A 22966-nucleotide genomic window follows, 5' to 3' on the forward strand; every position below is an offset into this window, starting at 1 on the left:
CTTCCTCCTCCGCCTGCTCTGCCGCCCGGCCGCGGAGGGGTGCGCGGCGGCGGCGCCGGAGCCGCGGCGATCCCCGGCAGCAGCAGCTGCCGCTGCTACCGAGCCGCGCTCTGCTCCGTGCCGGCGCCCGCAGCAACTTCTCTGCTCCGAAGGCTGCGGAAGCGGGGCGATGTAGCGGCGCACCCGGCAGCGCGAAACAGCGCGGAGCAGAGTCCCCCCAGGCTCCCTTCGCGGTGGGGCGGAGCGGAGCCCCCCACCCTCCATCCTCGGCGGAGCGGCACGGAGCGGAGTGGAGCTGCCCGCCTCTTTTCCTCCTTCCCTCCCCGGCGGCAGCCGCAGCCCGGGGCGGGAGCGCGGATGCGGCGCGGAGCCCGGCGGAGCGGGCGAAGAGCGGGGGAATGCTGAGCCCCGCCGCCCGGCACCGCGCCCGCCTCCGGGAGATGCTCCTCGTGCTCGCTCTGTGGCTGGCGTGGCAAGAAGCGCCCGCGGCGCCGACCCCCGCGGCGGAGGACATTACCCGGGGAGTTGTGAGTTACCCGCGGCCCCCCGCTCCTCTCCTCTCCGCTCCCCCCTTCCCCCCCACCCGACTCGCCGGGTACTCCCCCACCTTCGGGCATCGCGGGCCCACGCGGCGCTGGGCGAGCTTCGTAGTCTGGAAACGCTCCCAGCCCAGTACCCCCTTTGCGCCAGTGCCCTCCGTCCTGCTCCCGCTGATCGGGCCCTTTTACACCCGGTGTCCCTCCAGCGTTGTCTACGTGGTGCCGCTCGTTGCAGCTGGTGCCCCCTCTGCGCAGACAGAAGGGTCTGTTTTCCCCCCCCCCGCACCCAGTGCCCCCCACCCCATACCCTCTGTACCGAGCCCTTTGGAAGGCAGAGTCCCCCTCCCTAGCACCCAGTGCATGGTGCCTCTCCTGCACACCAACCCGGTGACCTAACTTTCCCCCAGCCGAGCATCGTGGGGCGATGGCCTCACCAGCTTTCACACATGGATGGTGATTTCTCAGGCGCTGGGAAAGGGCTGGTCTGTCTCGAGGGCTCCCTGCCTGCCGTGGAGCCGCACAAACTCCAGCAGCAAGCAGGGTAAAACGGCACGTTTGGAGTCAGAGCGATCCCCTAGGACTGAGACATGCCTCGGGAATGTGCTAAGGGCTGCTCTGTGCCGGCAGCAGGTAGAGGGTTGGCTTCATTACGGGGGTCTGCACAGCGCGGACATCTTTGTGGTCCTGCTTCTCCCCTCACAGGTGCAGGAATCTGCAGGGATATAGCAGGTTTCAGCAGGCATGGAGAGTGTAGGTCACGTCTCTGCCAGGTCACGGTGCCAGCAGGTCTATACAGCTTCACCCCTCTGAGAGCGAAGAAATTAAGGATTTTCTCCTGAAGGAGGAGAAGTTTCTTGTAGCTTATACCAGCTGTAGCTCAGAGACGCCCCGCGACTATGTCAAACCTGCGTGTCAGAAAGCCATCTGTGGGCGGGCAGTCCTGAGGCTGGACCCGCCAGTTTGTAGAAATTCCCTGAAATTTAGTGCATTTCGAAATGCTGCCAGTGCATTGCTGTGAAGGCGGGAGGGAGGAAGCGTTTGCCCACGACAGGGTTATCTAACGAGCAGGGCTTGCTTAGAGCAGTGCGCCAGGACGCTGCCTCCGCTGCCCAGGCTCCGGCTCCAAGCGTGTGCTTCGGCTCACAGGCTCCGGCTCAGACACCTGCCGGGAAAGACAAAGCCTCTCGTTCCCCATCTGTTCCTAGGAGAATAGAAAATGTGGTGAATATAAAGTATACCTGCATCATTATGGTGCATTCACTTTCCTCTGTAATCAGATGTTAAAGCTGGAATTAATATTTCATGCAAACAGCACACAGATTGATGTATTCTGCCCCAGTCAATTTAACTCAAACTTTATCTTTGACCTGCTTTTACCCTCGCTACGGAATAAGCTGCACTCAGCTTTTACAGGGTAAATGTTAATACTCGAGGGGCTTATTAGTTACTGATGACAACTTTGAGGCATTAAGGTACTTTTTTAGTCCTGGAGTAGATTTGAGCACTCTCCAAACCCTGCTGAAGACCTGGGGCTGCCTGGCAAAGCAGAAGGTGCTGGGGATGGTGGTAATAGAGCAGAAGTGAACTGCGGGAGACGGGAGTTACATTAAACCAAGACTTATTTAGGCTAGGAATCTGACATTTAGGATGTATGATTGATGTCGTGGTGATGTCTCCCTCCTGTTGATAGTCTTGCTGGGGCAAAGGATCTCGCCAGCTTGAGACAGCATTGGTGGGTTTCCAAAGCGGTTGAATGTAAATCAGGTTTGCTTATGCTTATGCCCTCTACTGAGCAGCAGGGAGCACAGAAGCCAGATATTTTCAGAAGTCTTGTTAGAAAACTACCACTTTCAGGGAAGCGAGAGCCTAAAGAATGATTTGACATCCACTTTACGAAGCAACTACGAAGTTAACGATCTGTGAGGCATTTCAATCAAATATTTGAAATCTAGGAAACGTGACACCATGCCAATAGAAAGCTCTGCTAACCTTGGAAAATTACATCCAGCGATTCTCTGCAGTAAACAGAGCACAATGTCGACAAAGCTTTTATATCCCAAATGCTCACCCCTTGAGGTTTTTCTAGAGGTTTTCAGTGCTGAACTGGACTGTGCCTCTGAGCTGTGTCTTCTGCTCCACTCCTGCTTGGAGTTTGTTTTAAATGAAACAGTGATGGTGGGCCAAATTAAAGTTCAGCAAAATGAGAGGGCTAAAATTCTAAGGCAGTTCTTGTTAGCATGCTGCCCAAAGCATGCTCATGGAATGGAATGATTCTCCAGATTTCATTACTAGTGGAATATCCTGCCTAGTTTATAAATCTAACTTGATTATTAATGTTTTTATTGTTCTCCATTAGCTGCCCTGACAAAGAGAACATAAAAGAGCTGATGGAACAGAGCTTGAATGATTTCACTGAATTTTAGTACACTGCCTTTGAGATTTATGACTTTGCATTTTGCACTGCTGCCTCTACAGTAAACCCCCAACCCCTCCTCACCACAGCATTCGCAAATTGCATCTTTTTATGGCTGTTGAGCTCGGGCATCTCTGGGGTGCAGGCAGCAAAAAACTTCCTATACACTAATAGTAACTTAGTAATGAGAGCTCTCATTTCACTGGGCTTTGTACCAGGTCTGGGGGGAGGTCTACCTTCAGGCTGTGCTTTTCAGAATGGCTGGCGTGTGGAGCCTGAACACTGAGGGTGCTGACGTGGAGATTGGCTGGTTTGTAAGGGCTGTTCCTGCTGGCAGCTCCTGCCCACTGGGCTGCATTGCTGCTGTTGTGGGGACATGGCTATGCAGCGCAAAACCGGTGGCTTGGCGGTGGACTGATGCCTGAGGCTGGGCTAGCTTGGCCCCAAAGGAGATGTTTTGCCTTAGGGAGTTGCTTTGCCTGGCCCAGAGGTTGCCAGAGAGGAGTTGACAGTGGGGTGGTGGTGATGGCATCACTGAGATCATCCTGTGTGGACATGGGCTCTGGCATCAGTGGCTGAGGGATGCAGGAGTGCCAGGAAAGTTTTAGTTTGGTTGCAAGACCATGGGTGAAAAAAATAAGACTGTGAGCGGCTTTATCTTGACTTTGTGGCCAGGGGTGAGAGGGAAGGTCTGTGCATGCCCCTAAGGCGCTTTTCCAGCTGGGGATTGCTGGGCATTCCTGGGGGCTTTCGTATGCACAGCCTCCTGCTCACAAAGCCCTGTCTGTGTTCCCAGAAAAGTTGCTTCCAGGGTTTGGAAGCATTTGCATTCATCGGTGGAGACCAGGACCCGTTGTCCCCCTCTGCCGTTATCCCAAGTGGCTCTTTGTTTAGGGCAGGGCCCTCGCCTTTGTGGCCGCTTCTCATTTGAATGACAAGGATGCATTTGTGGGCATAGTGTGGTGGCACAGAGCCCTTCGAGGCTGTGCCCCCCTCCCCCGCTTCCTCCCGCTGGATGTGGTGGTGGCCGGGGGAGAGACAGAGGTTCCTCTGTGTCCCCGTGTCAGGGAGCTGCCGGACAGGAGGAGCAGCAGTTTCCTATGAGTGCGTGCCCTGCCTCTCCTAAGTGCCAAATTTCAGAGTAGAAGCCAGCCCAAGACTCATCCTTGCTGTTTCTGGGGTGTTTTCCCAGCCCTGAGTAGGGTAGGACCATCCTGCTGCCCACGTGGCTGCATCCTGGTCCAGCTGCTCTCTTGCTCCCATCTGCCCAGTTAGCCAAGAACTCCCCTAAACTCCTGCATTTAAGTACCCAATGGGGCATGTCCCTGAGACATTGCTTAGGTCCTGGTTCAAGACTTGGGGTAATCAGCCTCTCAAAGTAAAATCCTTGTACAAATGTAGGCTGTTCCCTGTATCGGGAGAAAGTACTGTACTTCTTCTGTTTCTGCTAATGGAGAAATTAAAAATTGATAATTTCAGTTGGAGCTTCATTCAGCCTTCTAAAATGGCGAGTCTTTAAGGACAGAATACTTAATAGAGTCCCGAAACAGCCTTGGAGAGAGGAGCTTTGCTTGGCCCCTCTGCCATCAAAGTACTTCATGCCTTTCCATATGGAGCAGTGCCCATCCTAGGTCCATGAATTCCCTTCAAGAAAGCTAAGCTACCATATTTAAAAAATAATGAAATAAAGTTGGTTACATTTTAAAGTACCTCTTGAAGCCAAAGTATAATGCAAACTAAATTGACAAAAGACTGTCTGGAAGCTTTCAAACAGCCAGGCTGCTGTGAAAGCATTTAATCTGGTATTAAAGCCTTAGTTGATGTGAGCTGCTCCTTTCCTTTCAGATTTGAGACCTCCATGTACAGTAATGCAGTTTCCTCCTGGGCTTGGCTGCTATTGTGGTCCCAGCCGTGGGAACTAGCCAGGGTAGTCAGGCTAAATTACCCACTTTAATGAAATAGGGAAGTGTTCAGAGCCAGTGGATGAAACCCTGCTGTCACCAGTGACTTCCCTACAGTTGGTGCTGGGGATGGAGCAGTGAGCTCCTGCACTGGCCTCACTCTTCATCCTTGGTGCTGTTGGGGGTAGATGTTCCTGGCTAGCAGGCACCCCCTTCTCTGGGGGCAGCATCTAGTGGGGCTGTACTGCCGTCTTCTCCTGCCCCTAAATCTCCTGGGGCGAAAGGAGATTGCTACCTGTGTGACTCAGCTTGGGTATTTAGTTATTCTTCCTCGTTAAAGTAAACGTGCAAAGAGGCAGCCCCAAATGCAATGCATTCCCATCCCTGCCCGGCATTGGCAGGACTCTCCTGTTTTGGTGTTGGGTGTGAATCACCAGTGGGACCAGTGTGTGTTGGCTCTGTGGAGGGCAAGGGGTGGCATGGGTGATGTATCCATGAGACTGGAGGACAGGGCTGTCTGTGACACCCTGTTTGTCCTGGCAGGTTCATAACTGCCAGTGGCGGCTTGCTGTGACTCATCAGGGCCATGTGCTAATTTCTCATTATTTACTCATTGTCAAAAGTGCTGCAGGAACGGGGCTCTGTGGCTCTGGGAAAGGTCATGCTGTGGTTGAGGGAACCTTTATTTCTGGAATTTCTGGACGCTGTGGGAGTAGCTGTGTACCCTGTGTGGGTCTCGTGTCCTGGCCGTCCCTGTGGAGGTTACAACATGGAAGAGAAAAGCCGTCACATCCCAGCTGATGATGAACACGGGCCACCACATTGTCACTTTTTAAAGGGTCTCACTCAGGCTAGAGCACCACCTGAAAGCTTAGGATTTGCTTTCAAAATAACCTGTGATCTGACAGCAACAGTTCTCAAAATTCTTTCTTTTATCAAAATCACTTTAAATGGGTAGATTTGGGCATTTCGGAATCTCTTGCTGCTGCACACGTGCCAGCTGCATCTTCTTTGTCCCAGATTTTTGTGAGGATTGTCTCTGTTTTCTGGGTCAGAGAATTAAGAGATTTGATGTTATATTAAAAAAACCTGCACCGAACCACATATGCAAAGTTAAATCCAATGCAAAACAAAGCAGACACGCCAGGGGCAAGGGGAAGGAGCTGCTGGAGGACCTGAGAATTTTAGATCAGAAAGAGAAACCGCATTTCACACCAGGTTTGTTCTGAGGGAAGACCCGACATGGATAATTGCCAACATTCACCGAAGAGTGTGGTCTTCAGGTGGGATTCTGGCTTTTTAATTAGCCATGATGATTTAATGGAAAAGAACCCAATTAAATCTGAGGAATTTCCTGCGTCAGAATACACCATGTGCACTGAAAATTGTTCTTCCAAGAAATCTAGAGATGACCTACAGCTCCTGGTGACAACAGTCCAAATACAGTGACTTCGGAAGTGGCAGTATATTCTGGATTTTTTTTCATATTATTTTTACAAGAGGGAGTTTCTGCCTGTTTCTGACAGTCAGTGGTCAGGCAGAGTTCTTCACACCGACTCACATTCTATTTCATCCTGACAACATTGATCTTTTGAGTGAACCTGTGTCATGGGGCCCTTGCTCTAAGGTGATGTACATGTTTAGATTATATTGTCATATAACAAACCCCAACTGGCATCTCTGTGGTTCAGCTCCCAGCTGCTGAAGATCATCTAACAGTGCCGGTGCTGCTGTTACATCCTGGACACAGCTTGCTATACACATCCTTCTTCAAGGGTACAGGACAAAAGTCTTCCTCATCCAAAACAGAAGTGGGAGATAAGTGGACTGCTTAACTCACAGGTTTGTCTTCATTTGTAGAGGTTGCCTGTCATGCACCGTGGTAGGGGCACTTAACCTCCATTCAGCTTCCCTGGGGCTTGCATGCAAAACCACCTGGCTCTGGACTTTTTCGCTTTCGACCAAATGCCTCTGGCTGGAGATGGCAGACTACCAAGAGATCAAAAGGAAACTTCCGGGGCTGCTTGCAGACTTGGGGAGATTTCACTGTCCAAGGGCTGAGCAAGATCTGAGAATGGTGTTGGACCAAGGGAGCAGCTGAACCTGGGAGGGGTCCCAAGTGGAACAAAAACATGAAAAAGATCAGCATGTGAGGAAAGGGTTCCCACAGGTTCTCTTTTGAGAGAAAAACCTGGAAACGCTCTTCTGAGGAAGCATCCACTTGATTGGGAGCTGTAGACTACAAAATACTGCAAGTTCAAGGCTTTAGGTCTTGTTCTTGACTGTCTACATATCAGTTAACCCTTCATGAAGATTTGCTTTTCTCAGTGAGATGCTGTCATGCAAAAGTGCTACTGCTGATAGTGTGGTTGAAGTACATCTCAGGAGACAGATTCTCCTGCTTTCCTCAGAATGGAAGCTGTGACTTCACTGAGCTGCTGGGTGACTGCTGGGCTCCTCCACAGCTATAATTACCAAAAACTTGGATGACTGCTGGGATTAAAGGTGTAACACAAGAAAATGCTCCTTTAGTCTTTCTGTAGCTAGTGGGAGGTTTAGTGACTGGATCCCAACAGAAGTACAAGGAGCAAAATGATACCATGGCTGCTAGAGACAATCTCACCATGACTCCAGACCTAATTACGTGCAGCACTGGAGTTGATGTATTTGGTCGTTGGGAAAGGGTGTTAGGTCTCATTTATCACTGAGCAAGAAAAAACCAGCAGTTTCTCATGTTTTTCCTGAGTCCACCACATGCTATCTCCTCTGGAGATAATACATCCATTCCACATTAGTCATATCCTGGCTGGTGCTTGGTCAAGTCTGTGTCTATGACAAGGCTTGTGGTGGGGAGCATGGGAGCTCCCACCCACCCTTAGGCTTGTTCCCACCTTGTTACTTGTGTTTACTTTGTCATTTCTGTCCTGCTATCATGCTCACAGTGTCCCTCTGGCGCATCTGAGAGGATATTGGATTCACAAATGGGAAATTCCTCACAGACACACCTGTGAAATGGCAACGTGTTTTGTATGAAGGCACAGCTAAAGAGAGGTGGGTGGTTTGGGACTTTTGCCACATTTGTTTTATGCTGCAGCAATGTATCCTCCAGGTCTGATCAATGAGACTCCGGAATGAGGAATCTTGCCGGACCTCAGCCGGCTCTCAAGTGTACAGCAATCCAGTCCTTCCTCTTGGGCAGGATGCCACAGTCACATTTCATGACAGAATGACAGGCCTGTCAGACAATCTGTTGCTGTTTTGGCATTTCTGATACACCTTATGCTTTGGTACACACTCAGGGTCCAGAAAGATCAAGATAATCTAGAGGAAATCAACTGTCATGCTCCAGGGTCCTGTATGGGTAGTGAAGAGGCCAACACTTATTTGATCAGTCTTGTCCCTGCTCATCTGGGTTAAAAACTCACTCAAGAAGATACTGAAATTTTCTTTCTCTGCCGAAAGTCCACAGCATCAGGTGCCTGATCTGCCAGGTTCTGTGGCATGAGGTATCGTTCCTGACCAAGTGGCTTCATCATTCCCTGAAAGGTGAACTGAGCTCTGAGCTCCAGGTCTCCAAGCCAAAAGCTTCCTTTGTGAAGGGTATCCAGTCCAGACTGGAGATGGGTAGGTTTTGTGTGTTTCTCATTCAGATTTTTATTACTGAGGGAGGGGCTTACTTTTGTTGGTTTATCTCTTGCCAAAAAAGTCTTTCTATGCAAGAGGGTTTTCCAGGAGCCCAGCACATGCTTCAGACAAAGCTCTTTCCCCAGAGGAACAGCTCCCGAGGGTTCATGCTCCCTGCCTGGTCTGTGCACGGGGATGTGGAGGTTGAAGAAAAGAGGTGCCAGTGGGACCCCCTCCACAACCCCCGAGGAACAACTGTTCCCTTCCATGCAGTCCCTTGGTATTGGCAGAGCTATTCAAGAAACACGCTTTTTGAGCAAAAGGAATTTACTTCTGCAATAGCAAACGTCGTGGTGAGTCACGGCACCAGAGTCGAGATCTCCTGGGAGATGGGCATCAACCGCTTTCCTTCTGCAGACAAAGCCCTGGGTGAGACCCCGGCCCCGGCTCCCGCCGCCGTGGGGACCGGGCGGGCGCCGCTCGGGGACGCAGGTGCGTCTCGTCGGTGTCGTGCCGATGCCCTCTTGTGGAAACTGGGAAAACAGCCGAGAAAATGTGCTGGTGCTGGGCTGGGAGCGGTGGTTAGAAGCCCACCCGTGGGGCCAGGGAGCAGTGCTGGGTGGTCCCCTGGGGCTGCACCGTGCCCCCTTCAGCTGCAGCCCGAGAGCCTTTGTCACTGATGTTAATGGTATTGACGCTGTGGGAGATGCTATTAACTGAGTCTGGGGGCAGGGGCTCACCTTTGGTGCTCCCCTTTGGTGGCTGAATCCCTGTATGGTGACAGCTGTCTGTGCTTTAAATGGGTGAAGTTCCCCAAGTGCCTTTGCACCTCCTTGCTGTTGTTCTGCAGTAATTCCCATCTCCTTCATAGCAAACACCTTTAGAAACGGCGGTACAAACTTCCTTCTTGAACAAGCACTGAGCCTGCCAACTGCAGCAGCTCTGCTGTTTTCTTGAGAAAACATCACACTGCTTTGGTCATCTTCTGAAAACGTCAGTGGGTGAATGTGTCCAGGAGACCACAGGGCCCACATGTTGGCTCTTGCCTTCACAAACCCCAGCTCTGAGTCATTCGCAGCAGCTCTGGCTGCAAAGGTGGTGATGAATAGCGGCTCTGGAGCAAACCTGCAGGTGCCAAGTGGCTTCTGACTCTGCCACCCACCTTGCTCCCAAGCCTCTTCGTAAGAGCTGGCAGAAATGGTGCTGTGCTGGGTAGGAAACACCAGCCCAGTACCATCAGTGTTTTCCATCCTCTGTTCTGGTTTTCCAGCCCTGTGGGGCACTGATGAGCCATGTGCTTGGTGTCCCATTGCTGCTGCGGAACAGCCTTGCAGCCCTGGCAATAGATCTGGCTCTGCTGCCCAGCAGCTCCATTCCCACAGGTCCCCTGAGTTCAAGCTCTCCGTATCTTCTCTATGTTTCTCTTCTATTTAATTTATTAATACCCTTAAAAAGCTGTCTCTTTTAAATGTCTAAAGAATTTTAACTGTTAAAAGCAACTTGTCTCCTTCATTTTCCAGACTCAGCAACTCCTCTCCCTTCCATGTTTTCCTGGAAAGCAGAGTCTATAAAAGCCCATCTATGTTGGGTAGGTCACCAGTACCAGCCTAGGAAGGGGCTGTGCATCATCAGAGGTGAAAGGAAGCCAGAGTTCTGGGAACTTTGTGTGGAATTCGTACAGAGTCCTTGCAGAGACTTGCTGTCTCTCCTGCATCGTGCCTGTCTGTGTGATCACAGATACTCGTTTTGCTTGTGTGTTTAGAGGAATCAGTTATTTGGGCAAGGACATCTGCTATTTTTTTGTAGCTCTGCGATCATCTCTCAGCCTGTAGGTTATCTAGGCCAATACTGTGTCTGAGCCTTGACAGTCCTGAATTAATTTCCTTTTGTGGAGGAACAATAATATATTTGTGATGCTGTGCTGAGGGAATTTAGCGTTGGGAGCCAGACTTGTTCAGAGCCAGGCCGGAACAGGGACAAGGAGCTCCGCTCACCTTCTCAGAGAGGCTATGATCTTATTCAGAGCCAAGAGATATAACTGCAAAAAATTAATTAACATTGCAAACCCCTTCAAAACAGTTTCTGGCAAAATTGCCAGCTCTGCTCTGCAGCAGGCAGGATGCTTGAATGGCTTCCATAGGGATCTGTTACAGAATAGCAAATGTTTCTTTACCTGGATGGTTGCAAGAACAGCGACCAGAGAAAATCAATATGGCATGCTCCCCTTCCTCAGGGTAACCTTGAACCTTAAGGAGCAAACTAATTGGCAGCCAGGTCCCCAGCACATCAGCTTGGGATGCTCCAAAGAACTGGAAGGTGCTGGATAGCAGCAGGAGTGGGGTGACTTCTTGGCTTGGACAACTTGGGGAAGGCTGCAGGGTCTCGCTGCCATCTGTGGATGATGAAGCTAGGCTGGTGGGGAGCCCTGAGTGTGGGATGGTGCAGAGGAGGGCATCTCAGTTTGCAAAGTGGCCATAGATTGTTTATAGAAGAAAAAAACCCAAAAAACTGACTGCTGCAGCTGTCACTGAGCCTTGAGAAATTGTAGTAATAAAGGCAGTGGCAGCTGGAGTAAAATATGACCAAGCTGGTTCCCCTATGAGGATGAGGGCAGGGGGAATTGCTCTGGTGAGAAAATCCCAATACCTCAATTTTTCAAGGGCTTCAGGTCTCCATCCACATGGTTCTGGAGAAGGAACTCATTCCTGGGCCACTCCATTGTGGGAATAACAGCACTTTCTGCTGTCATTGTATTATCACAGTCCAGACAGGGCATGCTCAAACCATCCTAAAAGGAGGTGACCGGGACTGGCCCATCTTTGGCGACTGTGCAGAAACAGAGCTGCTCAGCTGAGGAACCACTGCTGGTTCTCAGCTTATCTTTTTTTCATGGGCCATAAAGGCTTATTGGCCAGTGAAAAGGGTGATTCTGCTCCTAATTAAGAAGCATAAGGGAAATTAGTTGTTTCCATAATGTCAAAACAGCAAAGGGAAGCTCGTGGGCTCCAGTCTCCCCAAGCCTGACTTGCTGATAATGCAGCAGGGGAGGAAGTAACCTCAGCACGAGCAGCAACTGAGGCAACAACAAACAAATCCTTTAAGGACTCTCCTGACATAAATAAACATGGAAAATAAATTATGTCCCTGGCACTCTGCCCTTAACTGATGGGAAACAAGTAGTTAAATATTAACAAAGTAGTTTAATAACCTGGAAGAGCTTGAGGACAAACCAGCTTACCAGCCCCAGGAGAAGGGGGAGTGCTGCCTGGAAGCGTTTAAAGGAGGTTAGGACATGTGGTAGAGCATGAAACTGTACAGTGCGAAAGTATTTATAAATTGAATTATGAGTGATGATGGTCTTCCCGTGAGAAAGAGCAGAAAGGAGAGTTGGTGTCTGTTGCTGATGGTAGGTGTGAAAGGGGGAGGGCAAGGGTGCCAGGTTTGCATCCTGAACTTTGGAGCTGTGACCTGGGGAAGTCACCTGTGCTTTTATTTTGTCATATGAGCATTGATCGTTTTGTGTAGGGTAATATGCCATGAATTACGAAGTCTCCTGGGAGATTTGGTGATGTAAATGCCATTCCCATAGGTGCAGCAGTAGTTGTGTGGGCAGAGGGGCTGCAGGGGGATGCTCCTGTCATTCATGGGCAGCTGTCCTGGCTCTTTGTGGCACAAAAAACCTTGAACTCCAGCCCCAACCCATCCTGCTCTTTCCTGCTACCCACTACTCCAGCTATCTCCTGCTTCATCTTTTAATTAGACAGGACTGGGCATTACCCACTATTCAGAGCTCCCTGAAAGCTTCTCTTTTACTGCAATCTCTGAATGCATCAGAGCAGTTAGCGTTTCTTTTATTCACTGTTGCATTTCTCTGGCTTCTCTAGAAAATTCCTTTTGGTCATTAAGCGACCTGGCTATTAGGGCCCAGGTGGCTGCTTTTTTCTCAGCTTTAGAAATTGCCTGCTTAATTTCCCTGTTAGTGTACCAGCCCTGCGCTGGGGTGGGGGAAGGAGGGTGCCCAGCATGGCATGCACAGACATGCTGTGGCTGAGAGGCTCTCTCGCAGGGCTTCCCCACCATTGTCCTCTTGTCTACAGGGACAGCTCTGAGCAGAGGGGAGGACTAAAAACAGCCACAGTTTGTGGAGTGAGGGCTGGAGGACGCTTTCCACTCATGCAGGGTCTCCTGGTGATCCCACTGAAGGAGGCGGTTCAGCAGTGGCCTGATGCTGTTGAAAAACCTCTCTGAGTGCAGATACCTGAGAGAAGGTGTCCAGAGGAGAGGTTACTGTCTGCACCCTCAAAAACAATGCATCCAGATCCAGTGAGCAGCTCCCTCAGTAGCACCAGCACAACATGGCCTTGCTCTGCTGATGTCCCTCCAACCCAGTGATCTACGCCGGAAGGCTCATTCAGTGTGTGATTCCCTATCTTTAGCAAAGATGGAAGCTGCAGCTAGCTCCAGGCAGTTTTGCCTGGGAACAGGTAATTTTTCCTCATTCTTTGTTAAAACAGATTTCAACCATTAAAAAAAAAGGCAAAAATAAACAGTCTCCCAATGACTGAATACAAGACCTCACAAACAAGATCAAGTAAGTCGGAGGAATCCATAATTTTGATGTTGAAGGAAATGCCTGGGTTTATTTCTCCTGTAAAGAGTGAAGTTGTTTCCAGGCAGAACAGGGCCAGCTTTCCTGGAGAGCAGACCCTGTGGTGCCAGTATCTGTGCGAAAGGCAGCAGGGAAAGGCAGAAGGTAGCCAAAGCATCTGGGAAGAAGGGTTGGATCCAGCCCCACTGCAAAAGAGACAGAAGTGAGTGGGTCCAGAGCCCAAAGACATCACTCTCAATTTCCCTGAGCTTCATTACTGGAAGAGCAGAGCATGGCAATGACAGAAAATTAAGTTGAAGTGGAAATCACGGGACAGAGAAGTTAGGGAGAGCATCAGTGCTTGAGAAACCATTGTATGTTGAAAACTGTTTGCTTTACTATTATTATTATTATTATTATTATTATTATTATTATTATTATTTTTATACTCTTCTTGCTATTCCTTGATATGGTTGGGCATTTTCCAAATCATTCCCATGTGGGTGGAGACCTCAGGGGCCTGTATTTCACATTTCATAATCTGTGTGACTTGATTAATTTGGCTGTATGTCCAAACCTCATGAAATTGGCTGATTTTGCTGAGGTTTGTAATAGATTATATCCATCTTCTACCATCAGTTTTGCAAATAACCACTTGTTGGCTTCTTAAAGTGTTACAGATAGAGAACAGGCTGTGCACTGCCAAGGAGAAGTCATATTTAAAAGAGATAATATGTCTTCTGTGTGAGCTCAAATGAGGAAATGGATGTTTGTGAAGCTCTTTAAAGCATGGTTATGCCAAGAGCAAGATCACTTTTGTTTTTCATTTGTATGCAAGGTGAAGAAAGGACGAGACTTTTTTATTCGCCTTCTCTGAACTCGTACAATCTTCCACCATAGAAATTGGTGATAATTGCTGCAAAATGACCCAACTGGGTCAAGGTGTAATTTTGAATCTTGAGTATCTTTCACTCTGTGAGCAATGTGAATTATTTGACTTTAACACCTTGGCAACCCTTCACTGGAACAAATAGAAATCTGGCGAGCAGATGCTAGTGCAGAGCAGCATCGATCCAGGCTGTGGGAAAGGCCAGCTGCTGCCTACCCTCACACCCAAGGGCCTTTTCCATTGATTCACCTCTGTTTTGGGTAATTGGCTTTTGCACATCAGACTGAGAAGTGCTCTACAAGCTGCTCCTTTTCTTACCCCACTCCTTCTTTCTGGGAGATTTTCTTAGATTTGAAGAAAGAAAGGGTGAGTTTTGAGTTGCAGGGTGAGGATGAACTTTGAACAGCAGGATGAGGCTCCTCAGACTGCTCTGGTATGTAGGAGTGGGACAGGCTCAGCAGCCTGGTGACCCTGCTTCTGGCACCAGCCAGAGCCCTGGGGCTGAGATGTGCGCTGTGTTGAGATTTCCTGTTGTATGTATGCAGTCCCTAGAGTCCCTGCTCACAACTAGTGCTCTGCCAACCACCTCCCCGGGACAGAAGGAACGCCTGTTTAATTACTGTGGCTTTGATTTTGACAGCGCAGATTTCCCTTGCTGCCTTCTAACCTTCAAGGTTTCCTGCCAGCAAAGATAAAGTCCCTTTGTAGAGGCTGTTTGCTCCTGTTTGCTCCCACACCAGATAAAAGCAGGGAGAGGAGCAGAGAGCAATGCCTGCCACAGCCGTGGGACCTTTGCCTGAAAGTCCTGAGGATTCCAAAACCGGGAATTTACCCTGCAGCAACACCTCCTAGTTGCGTATAAATGGGGCTGGAAAGATGTGGGCTGTCATTTAGGATATCCTTGGCAAAACCAGCCAGCCCTTTTTTTGGGGGGACAGGAAGTTTTCAGCAGGTAAGGGCGGAGCCTGCCCACAGCGCCTAGAGCAGGCTCCTGCCTGTGCGATGTAGGATTGGGTCATCATGGAGCAAGCTGGCACAGGCAGTGCCAGGGTGATCCAGAGCATTCCCCCTTACTGACATTAGCAAATGTTCTGGGTTTGTCTGTGGGAGGGATTTAGAGGAAACTTATCATCCAGGTGGTCATTCAAATGAAGTTTTGCCTGCAGCTCATTTGACACCACTAGCAGCAAATGTTTTGTCACCATGTTGCAATCCCAGTTTAAGCTGTTTTCTGCACTCAACTTAATGTCAGCTGTGGTTTCCTTAGCATTAATGGCAAAACCCAATGGTACTTTGGAATATGTCCTAATTTCCCATCTTACTGTAGAGCAGAAGGCTTGTCCGTGCTCCTTGCACCACACACATAGAAAAGTAGCAAATTCAGAGTGAGCCCACAGCAAGTGGATGCACTTACCTCCCATTTGCAGTACTACAGAGCTGTCTCAGCAGCTCCTTTTACATCTGCCCCTTACCTGAGCCCAAGACAGAGCACTGTGGTCTGGGGGAAGGGTTGGTGGAAGCAGGGGCTCAGGGAAGCTCTCCACATCTTTCCCCTTCCACTGAGTAATGTAAAAATTATCAGTTTAAGGAGGCTTTACCTCAGTGACGAAGAAGCAAAAAGGTTCTTTGCGATGGCAGTTGGGCTGATCCTATTTGGTTGCTTGATTCAGCAATCAGTAAAATATGCACTCTCTTTGATAACAGCTAATTTAGTCACATACATAAAACTTAAGCGCCTGTTTATTCCCATTGACCTCACTGGACTTCAGACACAAATGCTCACTGTAGCAGGACCAAGAGAGAGGAAAATAACCCAAGAAAACACAGCACAGACTTCCATCTCCAGGTATGTGTTGTTTTAACTGATACATTTTTAATATAGCTTCACTGGGAGGAATAAATGCAATGAAAAAGTACTACGTAAAAGCTCAGCTGCATGGATACCTGTGGTGAAAGCCTGACTTCCACTGGGATAGAGGCTGTATGGATGAATTTGTTTTTAATTTCATTTTATTGGAAGGAAAAACAAGGAGGCAGATACGTGAAAAATTAAGGTGTTGTGCTTCATATCTTGTGTAATTAGCAAAGCTGACAAACACAATTAGAAAAATTGTCTGTAAAGCAAATACTGATTGTGGGTGAGGATGACTTGCAGTGTTTCCTCCAAGAACAGCTGGAGGTGAGGGTCTCGCTTCAGCTCTCCTGGGTTTATTTTGCAGGGATGCTGGTACTAAGCAGCTGCTTTCGGTGCTTAAGAACTTCTTTTGTTGATGTCGTTTGATGTGCTGTAACAATTTCTCCATCCTAAATACCGTGTTGTGGTGCCAAAGGGCTTTGATAGGGGAATGTTCCTGCCCAGCCCAATCTTTGAGCTGTTTATGAGTCTCCAGGGCAGAGAGGGCTCTGCAGCTGAAGGTTTCTTTCCTTTCTCTCTGTGCAGCTCACAAGCTGGTATTACAAACTCAGTGGCAGGCTCTCCTTGCCTTGGTGCATGCCAAAGACTTCTCTTTTATTTTGATGATCATCGAGAGATGTTTTTCTTGCACAAGCTCCTCAGCTGCAGCTTCTAAATGAGCCTGTATAGCTTGGAGGAGCTGTGTATTGCTACCCTCTGGGTGCAATACTGATGGTATGACATTAAAGTATCAGATGCTGAGAGTTTTCAGTGGCCTCATTCCAGAACTTCTGGTTTTAGAAGATTTGGTGCCTTGTTGTGCATTATATTATTTATAATTTTTTGTGTTGGTGACTGGATTTGAGAATAAAAAAGTATATGTGAGAAAAGTTTTTCAATAATAATGAAATAAGGTAACAAAAAGATAAAGCCATTTTATGCATAATTAAAATTATACATAAGTGTATCTTCTTTATGTAGCTGCTTCAGTATCTCAACTAACTCATTAGGCTGAGTAATCAGCCCCTGAATCTTCCCCCTGTCTGAGTTTGGCTCCTGCTGTTGCTAAGGATGCTGCAGAGCTGCCCTGAGTAGGGCCCTAGCTGATCCCTTGGGGACAGTGGTCCTGTCTTACCCTTTTTCCCCAGTTTCTGGGCTTGGAGAGTGAGACATCATGTGACAAGGCAGAAGGAGTCTTCAATTTGCTCAAGAAGCTGCTTTTATCATATCACTTCACTAGTGTGTTTTCAGGCGTCAGGATGCTCAGAGCCTTCTGAGTGTGCACTAAGCAGTTCAGACATCCCCTTATGAGAAGCAGTAAATCTTTTCTCCTTGTCTGTTTCTTGGCATGATGTAGAGCTCAGACACTGAACTGCAGGAGGCTAGACTGGGAGTAATTTTCTTAGGATAGGGTGCTCTCCCTGCAGGCCTGTAGTTGATGGGCGGTGGCTGTTGGAAGAGACTGGGCCAAAAACCTCCTTAAACACTACTCTGGAGCGTCCTGTAATGTAAAATGCAATTTCCTGCTCCTGTGGGGCAGGTTTTCTGAGAGTGGTGAGGGAGGGATCATGGCCCCACAGGTGCCTTCCTTGGCTAAAGAGCCCCGGGGAGCATTTGGCCACACTGGACCTGCTCAGTCCCTCCTAACAAACCAAGGGGACAGGGAAGGGCAGTGCCTGAGAATGCTGCTTTGATTTGCCCTGGGGTACCTTGGTGATTCATGGCCACAAAATGAGCTTGAATAACAGTATAGTCAGCCAGCTCTTTAGTTTAAAAAATGTGCTTTCACCACTTCTCTAGCTGGTCCCAGCTGGAGCCAGCACTGTGGTAAGTGTGCAAATAAAAAGAAATACGATTTCCTCCAAACTTTCTATTTTCCCCTGAAGCCCAAAGTCCTACCAGTGCCAGACCCTATGCAGGGCTGCACGTCCGGCTTCCAGTACTTCAAGATACATAAAAGACTTGTGAACCTTTGCGTTCACAAAGAATAATAAAAGCTTTAACCTTCCCTTACAAGATATGTGTCTGAGGGAGCCTTGCTGTAAAGTTCACCCCTACGTAACATTAAAATGCACTTAATCATTGGGGCTCTCAGGAGGGCTCCTGTCCCTGGATGCTCTTTGTTTATGTACTGCCTCATTCCCTGCAGCTTCACCTGCCCAAGTAGTGAGGAATTTTGGCTTTACCTCTGCTGTCATTACGTCCCTGGTGTTGTGATAGCTGATGCGTGCCCAGGTCCTGCCTGCATTGGCCAGGAGGGTGCTCAATCCTGTCTTCTGGGGCTGTGTGCAGGGAGTGAGTGGAGGCTCCAGCAGCAAAAGGAGGCTGAGGCCTCACACTTAAATTATTCTTCTTGCTGTTCTGATCAAATACGTCTTGAATTTACTCTGCCTTAAGTTTGAACTTCTCTTGTCCGAAGACTTTGCTTGCTTTCCCCTAATAGTTTCAGTTTGCTGCAGTGGAGGATTTATTGTTGGAAATGCTTTGCTCAGGATGCTCAGGTTGGCGGGGATCATCTCTAGTGTTCTGGGCACAGGTGAGAGGATGGGTGTGGTGGGTGCAAGGCAAGGGAGCAAGAAGCCACATGCCTATGTGACAGTATCTATAGACTCTGCAGTATCAGGGTGATGCTGATTGCATTTCTGAACAAGGTTTAGTAGGAGATTGTTCTTGTGGTATTTAGGGAAGGAGACAGCATGTCTGGGCAGTTGGCTCCCGTATAGTTAATAAATGGTACTTGATAGATATAGCCAAAGAGAGCAGTGGCCCACTCAACATGCCAGGGCATGTCTCTGCTCCTGATGAAGAGCTGTCCTGGTGTTGCAAGGAGAAGGAGTCTGCTTGTGACGTGATACAGATGGCCACTTTGACATTTTCAATCAAATGTGTTGACAGACCTTGTGTCATGAAGCTGTAAAAGTAAAAATATATGGTCCTTTAAAAAAAGAAAAAAAGAAAAAGGGCAAAACAAACCTGATGTGATTAAGTGTATCCAATTTACCAGATGGATTTCTGCTTTGCTGTGCAGGATGCTCTGTTCCAGGAGTTTCTCTGCATTTCATATTCTGCCTATGTAGGAATGTGAGTTCTCTCCACTTAATGAGTTTGATTGGTATCAAAGCATAGTCTAGAATTGTTCTTGCTGGAATGGATGGGACCAGAAGTTGAATTCTTGCATAAATCTTCCAAGCACAGAGTAGCGGCTGGCCATAACTAGAGCCATCTGCCTCCTCCTGACGTCACCAGCGACACACACAGCCCTTACAGAGGGGAAATGTACTGTTAGCAAGGATTCAGCAAGATAAAAACATTCATCTTCCTTTACTGTTTATGCTATAGGGGTTATGAAGCAAAAGTCAAACCAAGCCAGGGAAAGGTTTGGGAGACCAACAGTGCTGGGGCAGTCAGATGGGATCCTTTTACCTGGCTGCCAAAACAGAGACTTACACGACTGGAGGGGTTCCCAGGTCCTTGGTGAGGAGAGGGGCTGGGACCTGTGTCCTTGGCTCTAACTCTCTTGCGGGCATGGCTGTTGCTGTTTGCCAAGCTCTGGTGGTCTGGTACATACATGACTGGTGCTGCATAGTTCAGCATGACTTTTAATACCTAATGAAATAACACTGTTTACAGATGGGCAGATTTATTATTCCTTAAATTAGCGTTTGGGGCAAGATAAGTACCAGTAAAAGCAAGTTCTGTATTGAATGTTTCAGCTCATATGCCAAAGTCAGGCACTGTATAATTTGAATCCTTCTGAGGAGAAGTGTAATATGAGGATTTGTTTGGTCTCTGCTCTGTTCTGGTTGTTTTCTGCAAACAACCTGAGTTTTGGTCCTGCGTTATGGATCAACACCAGTTCTCACTGAAAGCAGAATCATCTGGTAGTCACAGGAGAATGCTCTGGACTGGTCATAATGGGTTAAATTATTAATTTCAGTTAGTTTGTTTTAATAATGAAATAATTTTTTTTGGTCGCATTTTGAAAATTGTCCAACACATTGTGGTGATGCAGGGCTCTTTTTTTCTATCTGTGTGTAATTTCTTCCAGCTCATGCAGCCTGTGGGGTGTTCCTGAAGTACTTCTGCAGAGTTCCTGGTACTTTCACCTGAGGGATGGTGACCTGATGTTATGAGTAAAAAGCTATCCTTTTTTTTTTTTTTTAAGCTTGCAGAGTTAAAACAAGTTGAACCAGTTGCTGTTGAATTGAAACCAGAAAGTAAATGTGTTGTTCCTGTAGTCACATAGATCTGGGGACAGGAGACATAAGTAGAGCTTAATTCACTCCCAAATGGATGTTCAATTTCACACCCCAGCATAGCTTCTGATTTATGGATATCTTAACATCACAATATTTTCATTGCTAAAAACTAAATGGGAAGATGCAGCTAAGTCCTGATCTAAAAGCCTGATATAAATACAGGGACAGTACCCGCTGTTACCAGTCCTTGGACCAGTCCTTGCACCAAGTTTGGTGATAACAGCATTTGAATTCCCAGTTTGTAGAGGACTGGAGAATTTCTGCAACCTCTTGAGAGGGATATTGAGCCACGCTGCAAGCAAATTTAAACAGGCAGCCTGTGTCCTGAGGTTATCTTGTGCTAGTCTACCAAGCTTAGCTGGCTGTGATGCTTTGAGGGCAAGAAAGGAAGGCAGAGGGGCACTGATATGTGAACTAATGAGGGGAAGAAAAATATGCTGCTGAGCTGATTCAGTGAGGTAAAATGTTGGCTGTTGTAAATGGGGAGTAAGCTAAGCCATGCTGGAGGTGCAACTCTAAAGGCTGCGATGGAGACTGAGAGTTCTGAACAAGGACATGAACAGGCCAAGGCAAACTCTTGGTTTTCCTGGTCATACTGCAGAGAGACAGGTCTGGAGTCTCTCCTGGAGAAGACACTGTCCTAACAAAGGATCTGATAAGTGGAGTTAGCAAGGATTTGTTTTGATGTATAGCAGTCTGTTCAGTTTGCTGCCAGATATGCTTTGTTTAGTTACTGAAACCAAAGGAGTAGGAGCTCATCTCTGTGAGACTGGGAAAGAGTATAGATTAACTGCATTGCACTCTCTGTGTGGCACTCACTTTCCCTATATACCATGAGCCATGTGCTGTTCAGGTCTGGTGAGATGGCCAGACTCATTAAACTCATTAAGCAAAATCAGAACCTTTCATGTTGCCCCTTAACCGTGGAGAACCTCCATGTGTATTCTCATTTTGGTAAAGCTCAATTAGTACTTATTTTAAAAGAATGCATCATTCTCTTGCTCATCTTGGTCTCAATCCAGCAGGAAGATAGGAGTATTCAGAACTTCTCTGCACAGTCTTTTTGGGTGATGTCAATAGCCCTATGGCAGATACTGGGGAGACTTGGAGATTTTAAGTAAAAATCCAAACATCTGCGTGCTGACAGAGCCTCCCCACTGTGTGCAGGGCAGGTGTCCTCACTCTAGTGATTGAGAGGGTTCAGGGAGCCTCCTGATGCTGGAATTCCCTTGGACATGGGCCACAGCAGCTGCCCTCCCTGGTGTATGGAGGGACAGGGTGGAGGAGCATGGGGAGAGGAAGGTCAAGACACGTTCTGTTCTCTCAGTTCATCTTCAGCAGATGTTTTCTGAGGAGCACTGTCCAGCTGGCTCTGCTCACAGCAGCTCCCAGGCAGCTTTGGATGCTGATGACCCTTGCACAAAATTCTCCAGGAAACCATGGGTAGTCCTGTCCTGTGCCCAGAAAACCCCAAATTTACAAAGTCTTGGCTTTCACTTTTTGTCATACAGAGTATGTGATTTCATGGATGAGGCGATCGCTCACTGTGATTTATTGTGTCGTGTGAGGCAGGGGAACTTCTTCCCTGGCTGCATGTGGATTGCAGCTGGGCATGTGCAGAGAGGAGTTCTGGGCATACAAAATGCTGTCAGAACTGGATCTGGTAACATTTCATATAGCCCTGTCACAGCAGATCTGAGGTTAGATTTGATCCTGTCATACCTGCTCAGAGCACAACAGTGGGTGATGCTGGTGGAGAAAGGGAGATGCCAGGGAAAAGGATTTCCCAGATCTGGGCACGTGCTGGCTGCTGGTCTCCAGCACAGAAGGAGCCAGCATCCAGAAATGCCTGTCCTGGGGTTTTGTGAGAGCTATGAACATCACAGATCATCATCCGCAGCCGGTTCAAGAGTGGTGACTAACAGGTCTTGTGGATTCCTGTTGCTCCATCTCTTAACACAGGAGTTGAGTTTTCCTCTACTCCGCTTAGCAGCTGGATTTGTCAATCAAGACTATATTCATGGTTCATCCTGTGTAAATGGAGGTGGAGCAAGCCTTTGAATTAACCCAACAGCTACCACACTGAAGAATGCAAAGCTGGGCACAGCCTGGGTGCCAGCAGCACGCATGCTCTAAAGTGAGTTTGAAAGCACATTTGAACTGATGCCAGTATTTATGAGCCATACGTTGCAATGGTAGTTACTCATTGTGCTTCTCAATAGAATAGAGCAGGGGTTGTTTAGCTCCCCTCCAGTGATGTTACTGGCCTCTGTGCCCACCAGAGGACTAGAACTCATTGTGGTTTTACTTTCCACTACATTTTCCTTTGTAGTGAGTGGTGCTGAGGGTACCTGGGGAGAGCCAAGGTCCCAAGGTTGCTGTTCAGGGCAGGATCTGACCATAGGCATCTGTCACCAAGACATGGCACTGCCAGGTGAGAGCCTCCTGTGCTTGCCACAGCCAGCCTCCAACTGCACTTGCTCAATGCACTTGCTCAATAGCAGGGCTATTTTCATAAACCAGCCATGAGTTATGTGATTTAGAGCTATTTCTGTAGCAAGATAAAAGCATGCTAATTTGGTCACTTACCTAACTTCCCATCACAGTTCAAGAGACCATTATACGCCAGGAATTTCTTCTTTTCTTTCCTAGATAACTCAGTGTTGGCATGTTGACTGTGACAGGCAGTATAGTGCAAAACTAGGACTGATGTAGAAACAGAAAACTGTTACTGTTGAAACCGCTTTTTGATGTTCATGTGGGATTTCAGTTACACACAGATTTTTTTTTTTTGCATTGTTCACTGACTTCAAGTGGAAATTTTTAGGATGTGCTGGAAAACATCCAGTGATTGAAGGA

At 48.1% G+C, this 22966-nt stretch overlaps 1 protein-coding gene across 4 annotated transcripts in view; it reads left to right on the plus strand.

Moving 5' to 3' along the window:
* The first annotated feature begins 34 nt into the window (after positions 1 to 34).
* The window catches only part of MMP17 (matrix metallopeptidase 17), a 50556-nt gene continuing 27624 nt past the window's right edge, over positions 35 to 22966 (plus strand). For 2 of the 4 annotated variants that reach the window (XM_039724838.1, XM_039724842.1), the window contains exon 1: positions 35 to 527. In XM_039724838.1, coding sequence (XP_039580772.1) covers positions 399 to 527 — 129 coding nt within the window. In that variant the 5' untranslated portion in view covers positions 35 to 398. Of the gene's footprint in view, positions 528 to 11750; positions 11884 to 22966 lie in introns of those variants that run through there. The other 2 variants (XM_039724841.1, XM_039724839.1) reach the window with 2 other exon arrangements.

The sequence above is a fragment of the Passer montanus genome, unplaced genomic scaffold (assembly GCF_014805655.1).
Source record: "Passer montanus isolate IOZ18808 unplaced genomic scaffold, ASM1480565v1 scaffold53, whole genome shotgun sequence".
Classification (NCBI taxonomy): Eukaryota; Metazoa; Chordata; class Aves; order Passeriformes; family Passeridae; genus Passer; species Passer montanus.